Raw genomic sequence first — 14,093 nt, 5'->3', positions numbered from 1 at the left:
TTTAAAATGACAATTTAGATGATATATTCAATTGGAGACATTAAGAAATTAGTATATATATTAAATAGCTTCATGGTCTATTTTCATGCATAGGGACAATAAAAAGCTAGCAACCCACTACACTGATTGTACTGTCAACATTGTCTATACATTATGAACAGACATATAAATATTTAAAAAAATGAATGACACAAAGGGCTTTAAGCAAACACCAAATACTCTAGCATTTTACACAAAACAAAAAAGGTTTACTTTAGATACTAAAGCAAAGAAAATGTTCTGTTATTGAAGCCAGGAACCTGTTACTGGTAGGTAAAAATATAATGTTTATAAAGTGCGTAAGTATATATATATATTTCTATCTAGTGTCCTTATCACCAACTTTCATGGGTTTGGTCCAGTGCAAAAGTGTTTTCTGGTGTTTTTTTCTGACTCTTTTTGTTATGTTCACCAAGAAACATACAATAGAGAAGTGATATCAAACCATTCATTGATTAGGAATAGACTTGTAGTTAAAAGCAGACTGAATGAATCTTTTACAGTAAATTACGAAATCTTCCTATCATTAATATGTTAATCAAGTAAGCGTGTTTTTCATTCACAACTTGTTTCATGCTCCTTATCATTCAAGCAAATAATTGGAAATTATTAATTTTACATTTTTGACAACCACTTCACACAATACAAATGACAGTGAGAGATAACTTATTTAATGTTTTACAAAAAAATATACTGTATTTCTTGTGTTCTGATATGGATATAAAACCTGGATCCTTCCATCCCTTAGACATTCTGACTTCATAAAATATTGTTCATTAGTGTAAATTAAATGTGTTACATAATTAAATACACTCTAACCTCAAACTTTGTATTTGCTTAATTATGCTTAGCACTGCTAGATGTACATTGTATGCTAGATAGCGTTTTATGGTATCCATCTGTTCAGACTATGAGAAAAATTAATGGTCCTGTAATGGACATTTATAGCGATATAACTTCTAAATAAATCCTTTTAGTCTAAGGTAAACCCTTAACTTTCAAATAATTTAAACAAGAATGTGTAGAAATATAGGGTGAAATTTAATAGTATGAGAGATTCAGAAAGTGAGAGATTTGGTAAGAAGTCTCCAGGTTTTTTTAAAGCGGCAATCACACTTCAAAACCAGTTTGATTTTACAGTGTAAATGATTGCCCTTTTAAAAAACTGGAGATTTCTTACCAAATCTCTCACTTTCTGAATCTCTCATCCTATTAAATTTCACCCATAATGTCCTCTATACGCATAGCTTAATATGAATAGAAGCTGCCATTTTTTTTTGTACTCTTCATTTTTGTAATTAAATGAAACACTATTATACAGTCGGATTATATTTTGGTATTAAAATATTTGGGAAGGCTGAAATCATTATATTCAGGAAAGTAGAAAGAATATAAGTGAATATAGACTAGATGTAAGTAAGAAGAACAATGTTCATAGTACATCTGGTAGGAATTACATTTATAATGTTTCTACTACATGTTGTGGTACTTTTAATGTTCAGAATGAAAATTTGTAGGAATTATACTATACTACATGTAGTATGAGATACAATACTCAGACTATGATGAGTAGGACTGAAGAAGCTCATCTTGCATGTACATATTGTGGAGACAGTTTATAGCGGTGGCTGAATGTGCATGCACACAATGCAATTTTGGCTATGGACGATTTTGACTATACTACAAATAGATTGTACACTTTCTAATAAAAAATTAGCTGCCTGCAGTCGATTTTTCACGCTTTGAGATATGTACTCTATTTTCTACCGTTATTGACTATATAGTCCATATCGGTGATCATATCGCAGTGTGTATCCCCTTTTAGTTCAGTGATCTGGATATATGGATATAGTAGAATTAAAATGTTGTCATTGTCGGATGTTGAAAGATAGAGATAGCTAGATTTATGTTGTATATACTAGCAACAATGACAATGTTCACACTGAGTTGTTCAGGGATGGCATGTTGAAGCTGTATATATTTATTCATATTTATTTACACACATAGTTCAGAGAACTACACAGAGAATACATCATTTGCATCACTCCTTGTACCATAATATATTATATGGATGTAATAGGAATTATATATTAAATTGTGTAACACAATCATTCAGGATGACTGCAGATGAATGCAGTGTAATGTATGATGGTGGCGGCTGAAACATGTCATCTTCTGTGCTGGATATGGCAGTAATGCAGATATCAGTCTGGAAGCTGCAGTATATATGAATGCAGTGTGTACCTGTAGCATATTGTATAGGGCAGGGCTGTGTGCCTGACGGGCTGCTTGCAGGAGGGACGCTACAGCAGTAATAGCAGCAGCAGCAGTAGTAGTAGTAGTAATAATAATAATAATATTAGTAGTAGTAGTAGTAGTGGTGGTGCTGGTGCTGTTCCTGTGTGAGGAGGAGGCAGCTCCCAGTCCTGGCTTTGCAGGCAGCCCTGTGTGTGTGTGTGAGTGTGTGTTAGTGGATGTGTCTCAGGCTCTTGTTGTTTACAGCAGCAGCAGCCTCAGTAACGTCACACAGCCGGGGAGAGGGATCACACACAATGAGAGCGCTGCAGCAGCGCCCGGAGCCAGACAGCAGCAGCGCACCGAGCCTGGGGAGCAGCGCCGCGGCCACTCGCTGAGCAGGAGCCCCGGGGAGCCCGACTCTGACCTTCAGGGGGCCCGGAGTGGAGGGAGGGGAGGCGGGGTGTGTGCGGGGGACTCTTCATTCATTGGTCCCGCAGCGGCCTCCTGCGGGCTGAGGTCCGGCCGTGAAGCGGGTGATATGGAGGCTGAGGACTCGGAGCGGCGCGTGTGTGCGGCTGTCTGCCCACGGCTGCCCGCGTGCAGCGTGTCCTAGCGGCGGGAGCAGCCTCTGCCCGGGCACCCGACACTAAGCGCTACACCCCGGGGCCCGGAGGTATTTGGGGTCACGCTGCCTTGTGTCATCCCCGGACTGAACCAAAGAACCAACCCCCGCATCCTGTCACTGCCGCCCCCCGGCACAGGAGGGGGACCCGGTGCCCGCAGCAAGGTCACAGTGCGCGGACCGTACTGGCTACATACACTGTGTATACATATATATATTTATATAGGGTCAGTGTGTGTGGGGGGCTCCGGCCGCCATCTTTACTCCGGCCAGTGCGGGACCTCGGAGGGGTGGATGTGAGTGTCCTCGGAGTGGCTGATCCACGCGTCTCTCCTCCCGGGAAGCTGTGGATGATGAAGGCCGGATTGGGCTGGGGTTCTCCGGCCTGGTTGTCGGTGGCCCCTGTACTCCTGCTGCTACTGCTGTGCCCGTGTCTGTGCCTGGGGACCCTGAGTGATGGAGGTGAGTGTACAACCCCCCCCCCTAGGGGGGGAGACTGTCTAGTCTGGGATGATGATGATGATGTCCTCGCCGAGACAGTGTTACACGTGGAGCGCTGCAGCAGCGGATCACACACCAGCAGGGGACACACAGGGGGCTGTGTGTGACCCGCTGAGAGCTCATAGTCACCCCACTGAGGTGTAGGGGTGCCCATGCACCGTGTGTTGCTGAGGTCTGCATTGGTTTTTGGTGGTGGGGGTATCTTTACCTGTGGCCAGAGGTGGTTTGCCCCCATACCTAGTGCCATGCCTACATTGTGTTCTGTGTGGGGGGCACCTGCCCAGGTACTGTCCTGTACCCGCAGGTAACAGAGCATCTCCCATCATCTGCAGACATGGGAGGTGCAGGGCTGTACGCTGCCTGCACCACATCACTGGGGTCACTGAGTACAGCTGCATTATTTTATAATCACACACATGATCATTCCCCTAGCACCTTGGTAGGCGACGCATGACAGCCTATCTTTAGTAAATACAGTGGATCACCATCTCTTAAAAGACAGGAGTTGTTACCACAATTAACAGGTACACTTCAGAGGAAAGGAGAGGCGTAATAAAGAAACCTGTATGGCCAGGTGTTTCCTGTAATGATGCTCCCTGAGATTGGGTGTATCCGTGCATCAGCACCTGCCCGGCTTTATAACCTGAATTATCCCTGGGAATGGATTTAGAACTGTTTGTAGTGCATAATTCCATTTGAAGGTTACATCTTTAAAGGGCATCTGCGGGCATTGTACCATCCTGTGTATGATGCCCATATTCTCCTAAAGGGGCCCAGGCAATGTGGTGCCTGGATACCAGATACACTTACAGTATGTACACAGGCGGCCCGAGCCATGTGATCCCAGCTCTGTCTGATATGCAGACACAATTATAGGTGCCCGAGACATAACGCCTAGGCATAATCCAAGTGTTTCCATGGGGCTGCGTACCCAGACATAAAAAGTAAATGTCTGAGTTTAGGACTCTGGCATGTTCAGTACACACACATGCGTTGTTTATTTTAATTTTTTTTTATAAACATTTATAATTGATAGCAATTGTGAGTGTTAATATTTGTTTACCTACCATATTCTCTTTATGTAAACATAACGCTTCATGTCCATATATGTTCAAGTATATGGATGCAAGCGTGTTGAACAATGTGTGTTCACATAATACCCTCTGTCTTCCGATCTGTCTTTGCTGTAGCTGGACATAGCAACCATTCAACTATTACTACACTCCTCAGTGTCTCTGTCAACAAGGATCAGAAATACAAGGGCTGCAGTATTATTTGTCAGGCTGAGTGACAGACAGACAAGCTCGTACTATATACTCCTATGGATTAGCTGTGACCGGGTCTGTGTCTGGGAGCATTCTGCTATGGTCTCCTTCCCCTGTTTACCTTTTTTTTGGGCTCATATCAACTGTATCTGGGTGCCTTTGCAAAAGTGTGTAATTCACCATGGCGCCTGAAGAGTTAAATTCAAGGGCCCCTTTATATTTAGTGGTTGTTATTTTTAGTTCTGCAGGAATTAAAGCATCCCTACGTGGATACGATACAAACAGTGCTTTGTTTGTGGTGTCACTTGGCCTGTGTCTGTTTTGTTTACTTAAAATAAAGGGGGAGGGGGTGGTCTCATCATAGGCAATAAAAATAATGTGTGTGTGTGGGGGGGATTCAGAGATACATTGATGATTATGTATTTTTCTGCCATTTTAGAACATTATTTTCCCTGCATAAATAATCCATCTGTCTACAGAAGGGGTTTTTCAGTGTTGCCTCCTTGGTTTGATTTATAAAGATCCTTTGTGTTTAATACCCAATCCTGATGCTTTCATCATAGGGGGGAGTGTCATATGACTGGTGGTCCTGGCTTACCCTGTGCAACGCACTCACTACCTCCCATTCCTAATTTGTTTACAACATTTCACCAGACATCTCTTTTTTTTTTTTTTTGGGCAGGGTAGTTGGGAGATTAACGCAGAAACTCTTTAACGCTAAATTGCAGGGTTTGTTCAATAATTGTCAATGTAGAAGACCTATTTTTATTTCCTGTAGTTGTGTACTGAAACTGCTTCTATGCATTCCATAGCTTTAGGAAGGCCATTAAAAACTCCCAGCTCATGTCACGTATACATGCTATATGAAGGTAAAGTTTGATGAGAGGCGGTGGTGGGGGCTTAAGTTAAACATCAGACTAGAATATTTTACCATGAGTCTAGGTCCCACATTCTGTGCATTGTTTTGGTTAGACTTTTTCATAGGCTGAGGCACACAGGTAACAAGAATAAAATGTTTTAATGGCTTGTGAATTATAGTCAAGTACGAGACCACCCTTGAAGGTGTTTGCAAGCTCTCAAATGCTGCAAGATAGAACACAGGTGTTTGCCTTATATAGGTTCGTATGTCTTTCATCTGCTAGCATTCATTCAAGGAACAAAGCATTTCCTGTCCAAAAGTAGTAAATTGTCACTACTTGTTGAGCCTAAAGTCTGGTTATTTTTACCTGGAGAGTTCAGAATTAACAATTGCATATGTACTGATAAAAAAACAACAACATCTTACTTGCCAAACCCATAAGTCACATGATCTAAAATGTGAAGCTTATGATCTAGTATACACAATCTAATGTTAGTGTTTCAATAAAATCGCTATTTTAAGGAAGGATATTTGCATTTGTTAACAATGCAAGTCTCGTCTTAAGAAGACTTGAGAAATCCAAAGCCTTTTCCCCCTGTATTTTACATTCCACGCATTACAAAGATCTTTTGAAATTTCAGAGCACTGTCTTCTGTCGAATAAATCTAGATCATATAAAGCTCATAATGTAAACAGTGACCTTAATTTGCCTGTAAGGGGTTGGAAAATAGCTAGAATAAGCGGTCTTGAAAGTATTTTTTCCCACTTCAGTTTGATAACAAGATTTGTTTAAGAAAGACGAAAAAAAATGTGTCTTTCTGTGTATGGTCTCCTGCAACGACTTCCTCACATTGTACTAGAAAAGCTTTCCACATGTATTGGCATGTAAACATTTTCGGAATACTTTTCAGCACCTAACCTAGGGATAAGAAAAAAAAATGATAGCCCTTTTTCCAGTAAACCTCTCTGATGCTGCCATTTCTGTTTTGCGTTTCAGTCTTTCAGTTGTTTTTTTTTTTCTATTAGTTTTTAAATAGATTTTCTGTGAAATGTTTCTGTTATTCCTATGATACGAAATAATTCTTATTACTTAGAACAATTCCAAACTTACCTTTCAAACAGCCGTCTAATCTGTGTCCGGTAAATGTCTATTTGGAGACAAGTTGGGAATGCAAGCTCCGATTTGTTGCGTTCAAACAAAAAAACATTTTTGTTCGATGTATGTGTTCTATTAGTCACATCTTTGCTATGTGGCTTAGAACTTAAAAACCTTGACCTTTCTAAGATCTAGATTATTGATGGCTGAATTTGTTTTTGTGTTGCGATATGTCTACACATGTACTTGTCAATTTTTTTTTAGTTTTTCATCTGCTGTTCCTCTTAGTTTATTCCAATAGACATTGGTGGCTATTTGTTACTGTATTGTACTTTTGTCGCTGACACAACATTAGTCCCTGTTATTATGCCGTTGTTCGTCTGCTCCCTACTTCAACAATATTTTGATTAATGCTCAAGAAGATGTTTTATAATGTGAATCTTGATATAAGTGGTGTTTCTTCATGTGAAGTATTTGTGACACTTGGTAGTTTATATGGAACTTTCATAGAGTCTATGGTTGTCAAATCCAGACATTCGCCTGGTAGCTTGCTGCGCAGATTGCAGAATTTGCGCATTTTTTTAGTTTGTTTTTTACTTTACTCATCTTGGCATATAAAAAAACCCTCTAAATATGGGACTAGTTGTAAACATTGGAAACCTTTTTGGGTTTCTGGTCTGTGCCTACATTAAGATCTTATTTTTGTCTACAGATTGGGGTATAGCACCTAAAACAACAACAAAATAAAAACCCAGAGGTCCAACTGTGTATTTTTATGTGATATTGCTGCTAATATAGTTACTCTGTGATAGATTTTATTGTTTTACGTGGTAAAGTATCTATAAGTGAAACATCTATGGTGAAATATTGCTGATTTTAAATCAGTGGAGGGTCCTGTTTTATATTTTGTAGCCACTGTTGTTGTATTTGTTTGTAGTCATATGCTTTGAAATACCCCATGCTTTAAGTAACATGAAGACTCTTCCACTAGGAACAATGAAACTGTTTTAGAATTTCAGAAATAATATAGGAAATGTGTAAATGCTAATAAGGCATGTGGGCACAATAATGCTTTTGTTTGTGGCATTTACCAAGTCACACTGACATACACAGCTATATAATAACATGCTTTCCGTGCTGTAGGAAGTCTTCTGATAAAAGCTGACGTTGGTGTCATGGAAAACTAGATATTTGTTAGTAGGAACACATGGAAAGATCTCAAGGTGTCAAGTGTTTGTAGAATGTGTGAGAACTGTGCCAGGATCACCACTTGTTACTATGGGTTGGTAAATGAGAGATCGCACTCGGTGATGTAAAGCAATGGCAATAATCTCCTGCCCTCCAGGTGCCTTGTATCACTCACTCCTCGTGACCAAGTGAAGTGTGACAGGCAGACCAAGTAAAGGATACATTTTTGATCAGGCAGGAATACAACTTTATTAAAACATGATCCTTTGACAAAAACACTTTGGTGTTTTTAAATGATTACCTGCAAGTTTGTCTTATTGTGTTACAAGTGGATCGGTTTGTAATATGTTTGCATCCACGGAGTAAGAGCTTATAGGGGCACTCAGTCAGTTATGCCTTGTTTCAGAATTTGGAGTAAACATCATTTTCATCTGCCTAGCTCTTGGCTATCTCACATGTTTGGGTATCGGTTTGGATTGCACTACCTGTGTAAAAGTAAACATACAGTAGGTGAAATCGTTAAAGTGTTTCATTTTGCGCATAGCGTAATTATCACAAAATATTGTAGGCTATGAAGCAGAAGTTCAGGGAAGACACAATATTCAGTTTGCTTGTATTAGAAAGCATTACAATAAAGATATCTATGATTTAACTCATTGCGGAAAGAAATCGGTTGGGGAGATCCAGAATGCTTTTCCTCTTTTGGGAGAGTTAACCATCTAATCTCAGTACCGCTCTGAAAGGTGTATGTACCTACCCAGCTAGGTGACATACTCTTCTTTTCAGGTTTATTACTTTGTATAAGGGACAGCAGTGATGTAAACACCCCCCCCCCCCCAAAATGTCCTCTTTGAATCTTACATGTAACTGCTTAGCAATCCATCTAAGTGACCACACCAGGTTATAAAACACTTGTTAGGAGTACAAACGGAGCTGATGGGGAATTTTGCCTCTGTAACAAAACCAGAAAGCTTAATGCAAATATTGTGTGTTAGTTTAGCTCGAGCAGACCAGTAAGGAGCGGGTTAATGGTCTCGGTTGTGTTTGCGCTCGTAGTACCACATTTTTCTGAATGAGTCCACTTGAACACAGAGACTAAAATTCCCACGTGATGCTAATGAAGAAAATCTATCCTATTTTTATTCCGCTCAATTGAAATGGTCCTTTAGTCTGGCTGCCAGGAAAGAGGTTAGTGCCCTGCTTTTACCCTTGCAGCATAGGAAAGGATATTGCCTTGTTATGAACAATATATCTGTTCTATCTAATTATACCAAATAGCAGGTTCTTCCCGGGCTCAGCCGGCTATGCTGTGTAACACTTCCCTTGTTGGAGTGCAGTGCATTTTATGATATTCTCCTGCATTGTGTTTGCTACTTTCCTCCTCATTGTTTCCTGTGCAGTGTTCCTTTTATGTGCTCAACTACAGACTTTGACCAGACACGTGTTTTGTACATAGAGAGCGTAACAGTAATGCATCCCACAACACATTATAAAAGGAAATTTTGGGCAATTCTTTTGCCCGATGCACATTTTTAGGTTTATCGAAGTGGTCCGATTGTAATCATGTGTTTTTACTTCTCCCATTTTTGTATTTGTTGTACTATTTTATTGTTTATATAACTGTATCGCTCAGTTTCCAGGTTCCAGGAGTTCTAACCAAAAGTGTGCGTCCTGTGGTGATCCTCAGAAATCTCTGCTTACTAGTTCCTCATTTTTATTGGAGTATAGACTTTGCAAGCAAAACTTTTGGCTTGGAGCCCTATCCATCCTGTGATGTCAGGGGGCTGAGCAGTTGTTGTAGCTGTGGGATATGCTGCATTACTGACCTCATGCAGGTTATTGTCGTTTTTTTACACCCAGTTGCTGCGAGTCTCCTATTAAGAGGATGATTTGCCTTTAAACAGCTTTTGTTTGTTTTTTCAAAGAGTTCAGACTTGTAACTCTTTTGGTAGGGAGTGCATTCCCAGGAAAAGAAAACCAGCAATACCCTACATGCACAGCAGCAGTGGATGGTCACAATTAATTTATTTTATTAACAGTTTCTTATATAGCACACACATTTTGCAGCACTTTATAGAGAATATTTGAACAGTCCCTGCCCCAGTGGATCTTACAATCTATATTCCCTACCACATGTACATGCAAACAGACCTTCTAGGTTTAATTTGTTGGGAGCCAGTTAGCCTACCAGTATATATTTGGATTGTGGGAGGAAACTGAAGTACCCAGAGGAAACCCACGCAATCATGGGGAGAATATACAAACTCCACACAGTTAGGACCATGGTGGGAATCAAACCCATGACATCATTACTGCTGAGGCAGTAATGTTAACCATTACACCATTCGCACTGCCCCATGAGAGCAGTGCAATTATACAGATTGTTGTTTTTAAACTTTATTTAAAGAGCTTGTAGTGGTGATTAAAACAAAGGCCTGTCCGTGTTTGGGAGAAGGACTTTCTAGTGCAATAATACTGGTGTTAAAAACAAATATTTTTATTTTTGCTCTAGATCGAAATAAAGGCTCACCCATATTTGACTAATGGTTGGCACACACCAGGACGTTTTGGGCTCAGTTCCCCCAATTTTGACGTGTCTTAAAACCGATTGTATGTTAAGAGAGCAGAATATTACATAGTCAAAATTGCTTAGAAGGTTAGTAAAGATCGCTGTCGAGGTTAGACAAATAGCCCTATAATATCACTTAGTAAAAAAGAATTGCCAGGCAAGAATATTTTGACTAGATTGCTGGCTGTCTAGTCAAAATCGCTGCTAATCACTGCTGAGGGAGATATTCACTAGGCGATCTGCAATGAATACTAACCAAGTATGTTAATTCTAGTTTAGTCAAAATCGCCCATAGACAAAATCGCTTAGTCAAAATCGCTGTTGTATCTAGTCAAATCGCTTAGTCAAAATCGCTTAAAGTCGCTCACTAGCAAAAATCGCTGTGTGTGTACACCCCTTTACTTGTTCTAACTATGATTCGATTCCGATCTGGTTGTCTGTTGGATTGGAGATTTTACCTACTGCAGTAAAGATTTTGCAATCTACATTCGATCGGGTGTGTTTGCGTGCTCCAGACCATAGTGTGATCGTGAAGATCATAGTTGTCCTGGTGCGTACCCTACATTACTTTTCTATTATTTTATGGAAAATAGAATATTTATCATTCTTGTATTATATATTTGCCTTATCTTGACACTATCTACTAGTTAAGGGAAATCTGATTTGATGTGACTCTATTTTTATAGGACAAAGAAATGGAAAAAAAATAGTAGTATGTTAGCTATATACATTTTTCCAGACTTTAAAAACAAACAAACAAAAAAAGATTTTTAGTGCAGGTGAGATAGTGGCTCCTTTGATTTTTGATGACTCAGTGTACATTTCAAAGTTTAATGCACACTATTTTTATTCATTCCGTGCAATATTGTCTTTAGTCTGTGGTGTATTTGAAACACATGCATTACTTGTTTAGATTTTGGTCCCATCCTCAAGATATGTCATTATAGTATGCAAATATTCCAACATACAGAAAAATATAATATCCAGAATACTTTTGATCACAAGCGTTTTGGATATGGGAGAATCCGCCAAAGGGTAGCTTTTTGCAGCAATGAAATTTAAAATGAATAGTCATGTAGTAGGGAATATAGGTTTGTAAGTTCCACTGGTGCAGGTACTTAGGTGAATTAAGTTCTCTATAAAATACTGTGTAGATAGGTAGATGCTACCTAAATTAAGGCTATATAAGACCATTTAAAATGTTAAAATTTTATAAGCTGCCTTTTACCAGAGAAATTCTTCTAATACCTTTTTGTATTGTATGCTGTAACCCGGTGTAAAGGTGGCAGAGGAGCTAACAGCTTAGTCATTAGATAAAGGCTTTAAAGCAATTTTGATGAAGGATATTATAGACGATACCAACCAGTAGACGTTCAGCTGAGCTCTGATGTGAGGAACCTCCTGAAGCAGTAGGAGCTCCCTACTGTGACAATGCAGTCAAATATTTAGAAATTGGGTTCTTTATCCAGATAAACAAAAATCATTAAAATGAAGAACCTATTTATTTTCCTGTGACGTACAACATGTAAGAGTGCTTGTGACCCCCTCCACTTCAGCCTCCTCTATAAGGATGCAACCATTATACTTGTTCCTAATCCTGTAACCCCCATTCTACCAATTTAATGAGTTGAAACAGGGAATATCCTGTAAACAACCAAGCCCCTGGTGGTCCTTTAACTGGAAAACTGTCTCGCCATGTCTTTCTGTGCTTAAATGCCAAATTTGGCATGTGGCTGCTACTTAGGAGATAGCCTGTTATCTTCATGACAGAGGCTATGGGCCAGATTCTCTAAGCTTCAAAAGTGATAAAATGGAGAGTGATAAACAGCCAGCCAATCAGCTACTGCCTGACATTTTTCAAACACAGTCTGTGATATGGCTGGCAGGAGCTGATTGGCTGGCTGTTTATCACTCTCCATTTTATCACTTTTGAAGCTTAGAGAATCTGGAGGATCTTCATTCAAGTTTGGTAGCTCTGCTAGACCCCAATCCTTTCTACCCCTGAGCTATGAGCACCTGCAGGAACTCATTGGGCACTGTACACTGTATTCCTCATTTTGCTCTACTTCCAATGCTACAACTACAGGCTGGTCCATGATTCCCCACAGTGCCTTATGCCATGGTCACCGCCTCCTATTTCATCTCCTACTTCCTACATTCATCCCCCTAGAACGATCTTTATTTGCAATTGGTACTTTATTTGAACAATATATTGGTTATCTGTTTTTGCCCAAGAATACTTGCACAAGATTCTGTTCCCTCCTGTTTCCACATTGGCCTGCACCACTCCGTAACATTTCATATTTGTTTTACTTGTCACCTTCTGTATGTAATAAGGCTTTACTGTTGTTCTTTCAAAATAAAGAATTATGAAATAAATAATTTTGGTTTACTGATATTTATATATTCAGTCTAGAAATTAAATGTGATTTTGTATAGTTCTGAACTTTGTTTTCATGGTAATCTATGTTTGTATATTGATGTAAAATTGGTAAACAGAATTAAGATATTACATGACCAAAAAATCTTGTGAAACTTTTTTTTAGCACTAGATTGTGTCAGAGCACATGTGGAGTCTACAGCTTCTGTTTTTCACACATTTTCTAGCTCTCCATTGTCAGATCTGACTTTGACAAAGTACTCGTCAACTTAAAGCCCTGAAGCCAAAGGGTTATTTCCTCAACCATCCTCTTCCTCCCCCCACTCAGAAAATAATGCAAAATGCTTGTAATTCTTTGCATTCCTGAGAGGGCCTGGAAGAAAGGACTGTACTGACCCCCTTGAATGAGCCAGCCCCCTCCCTCATTCATAGACTGTTCTCTGAGTTTAAGGCTGCAAGCTGATTGGCCTTTTCACATAAAAGCCTCCATTGAAAAATTGAAGGAAAAAATCGGGCAGCACTTCCTGTGACTTCAGTGTAAGGTCAGCCTCTGCTGGAGTGGGGAAGATGCAAACTACAGTACCTGAATGTGTAATGGCTTTTCTGTTAGTTGACTTGATGTACCACATACATAAGGGTGATCTGACACATGTAATAAACAGTACAACAGTTTGCATAACATAATTTGCTTGAAAGATAAGTGAATGCATTCATATGCCAATTTGCCTGATTCTGGCATTTAAGCCCACCTGCACCTGGAAAAGCCGGACAATGGAAAGGAAAGACTCACGCTAAGGCAGTTTAAAGCAAGGCAGTATTTGATTCAATTGTTTGAGATACATTGCTCCCAGCTAGAGGGTTGGTTGGTCTAAACCAGGGGTGGGGAACCTCAGGCCCGGGGGCCGTATGCAGCCCCGTAGCCGGTCTGTGTGGCCCGCCCGGTGGCTTTAGTACAGGGGAATTCTCGCGAGAGGTCGGTAGTTCTCGCAAGATTCCTCTTAACAGCAGCCGGAGACTGTCAGTCCTGTTCATCGGCAGCTGCCACAGAGGGCAGTATTCAATGAGAAAAGTTCTCCGTGTTTTGTGGAGAATTTGTGCTTTGTTCGCCTTGGACGGAGCATTTTGCTCTCCAAAAGCGAGCAACCCTATTCAATGTGAAATATTCTCCATCTTTTTAAGTGATTTTCTCCGTCTCTCTCCGTGTAGCAATTCTCCATCTTTTGATGGAGAGCTGGAATGTGAACTTTTGAACGTAAAGGTTTTTTTTTTTTAATTTTGGTGTAAAAAAAATCAGGTTTTTTTCCTGTGAAGGGGCATGTTATTTTTATTCATGTGC

General features: G+C 39.9%; 1 protein-coding gene across 2 annotated transcripts in view; it reads left to right on the top strand.

Moving 5' to 3' along the window:
* Positions 1-2,517: 2,517 nt before the first annotated feature.
* IGF1R (insulin like growth factor 1 receptor) overlaps positions 2,518-14,093 on the top strand; it is a 195,305-nt gene continuing 183,729 nt past the window's right edge. For both annotated transcript variants that reach the window (XR_014473539.1, XM_083184253.1), the window contains exon 1: positions 2,518-3,361. Coding sequence is in view for 1 of the 2 variants with exons in the window: in XM_083184253.1 (XP_083040379.1) it covers positions 3,250-3,361 (112 nt within the window). In the remaining variant the exon portion in view is untranslated. The remainder of the gene's footprint in view (positions 3,362-14,093) is intronic.

This window comes from Crinia signifera, chromosome 4 (genome assembly GCF_055691185.1).
Source record: "Crinia signifera chromosome 4, ASM5569118v1, whole genome shotgun sequence".
Lineage (NCBI taxonomy): Eukaryota > Metazoa > Chordata > Amphibia > Anura > Myobatrachidae > Crinia > Crinia signifera.
This window is presented reverse-complemented; position numbering and strand designations above follow the sequence as displayed.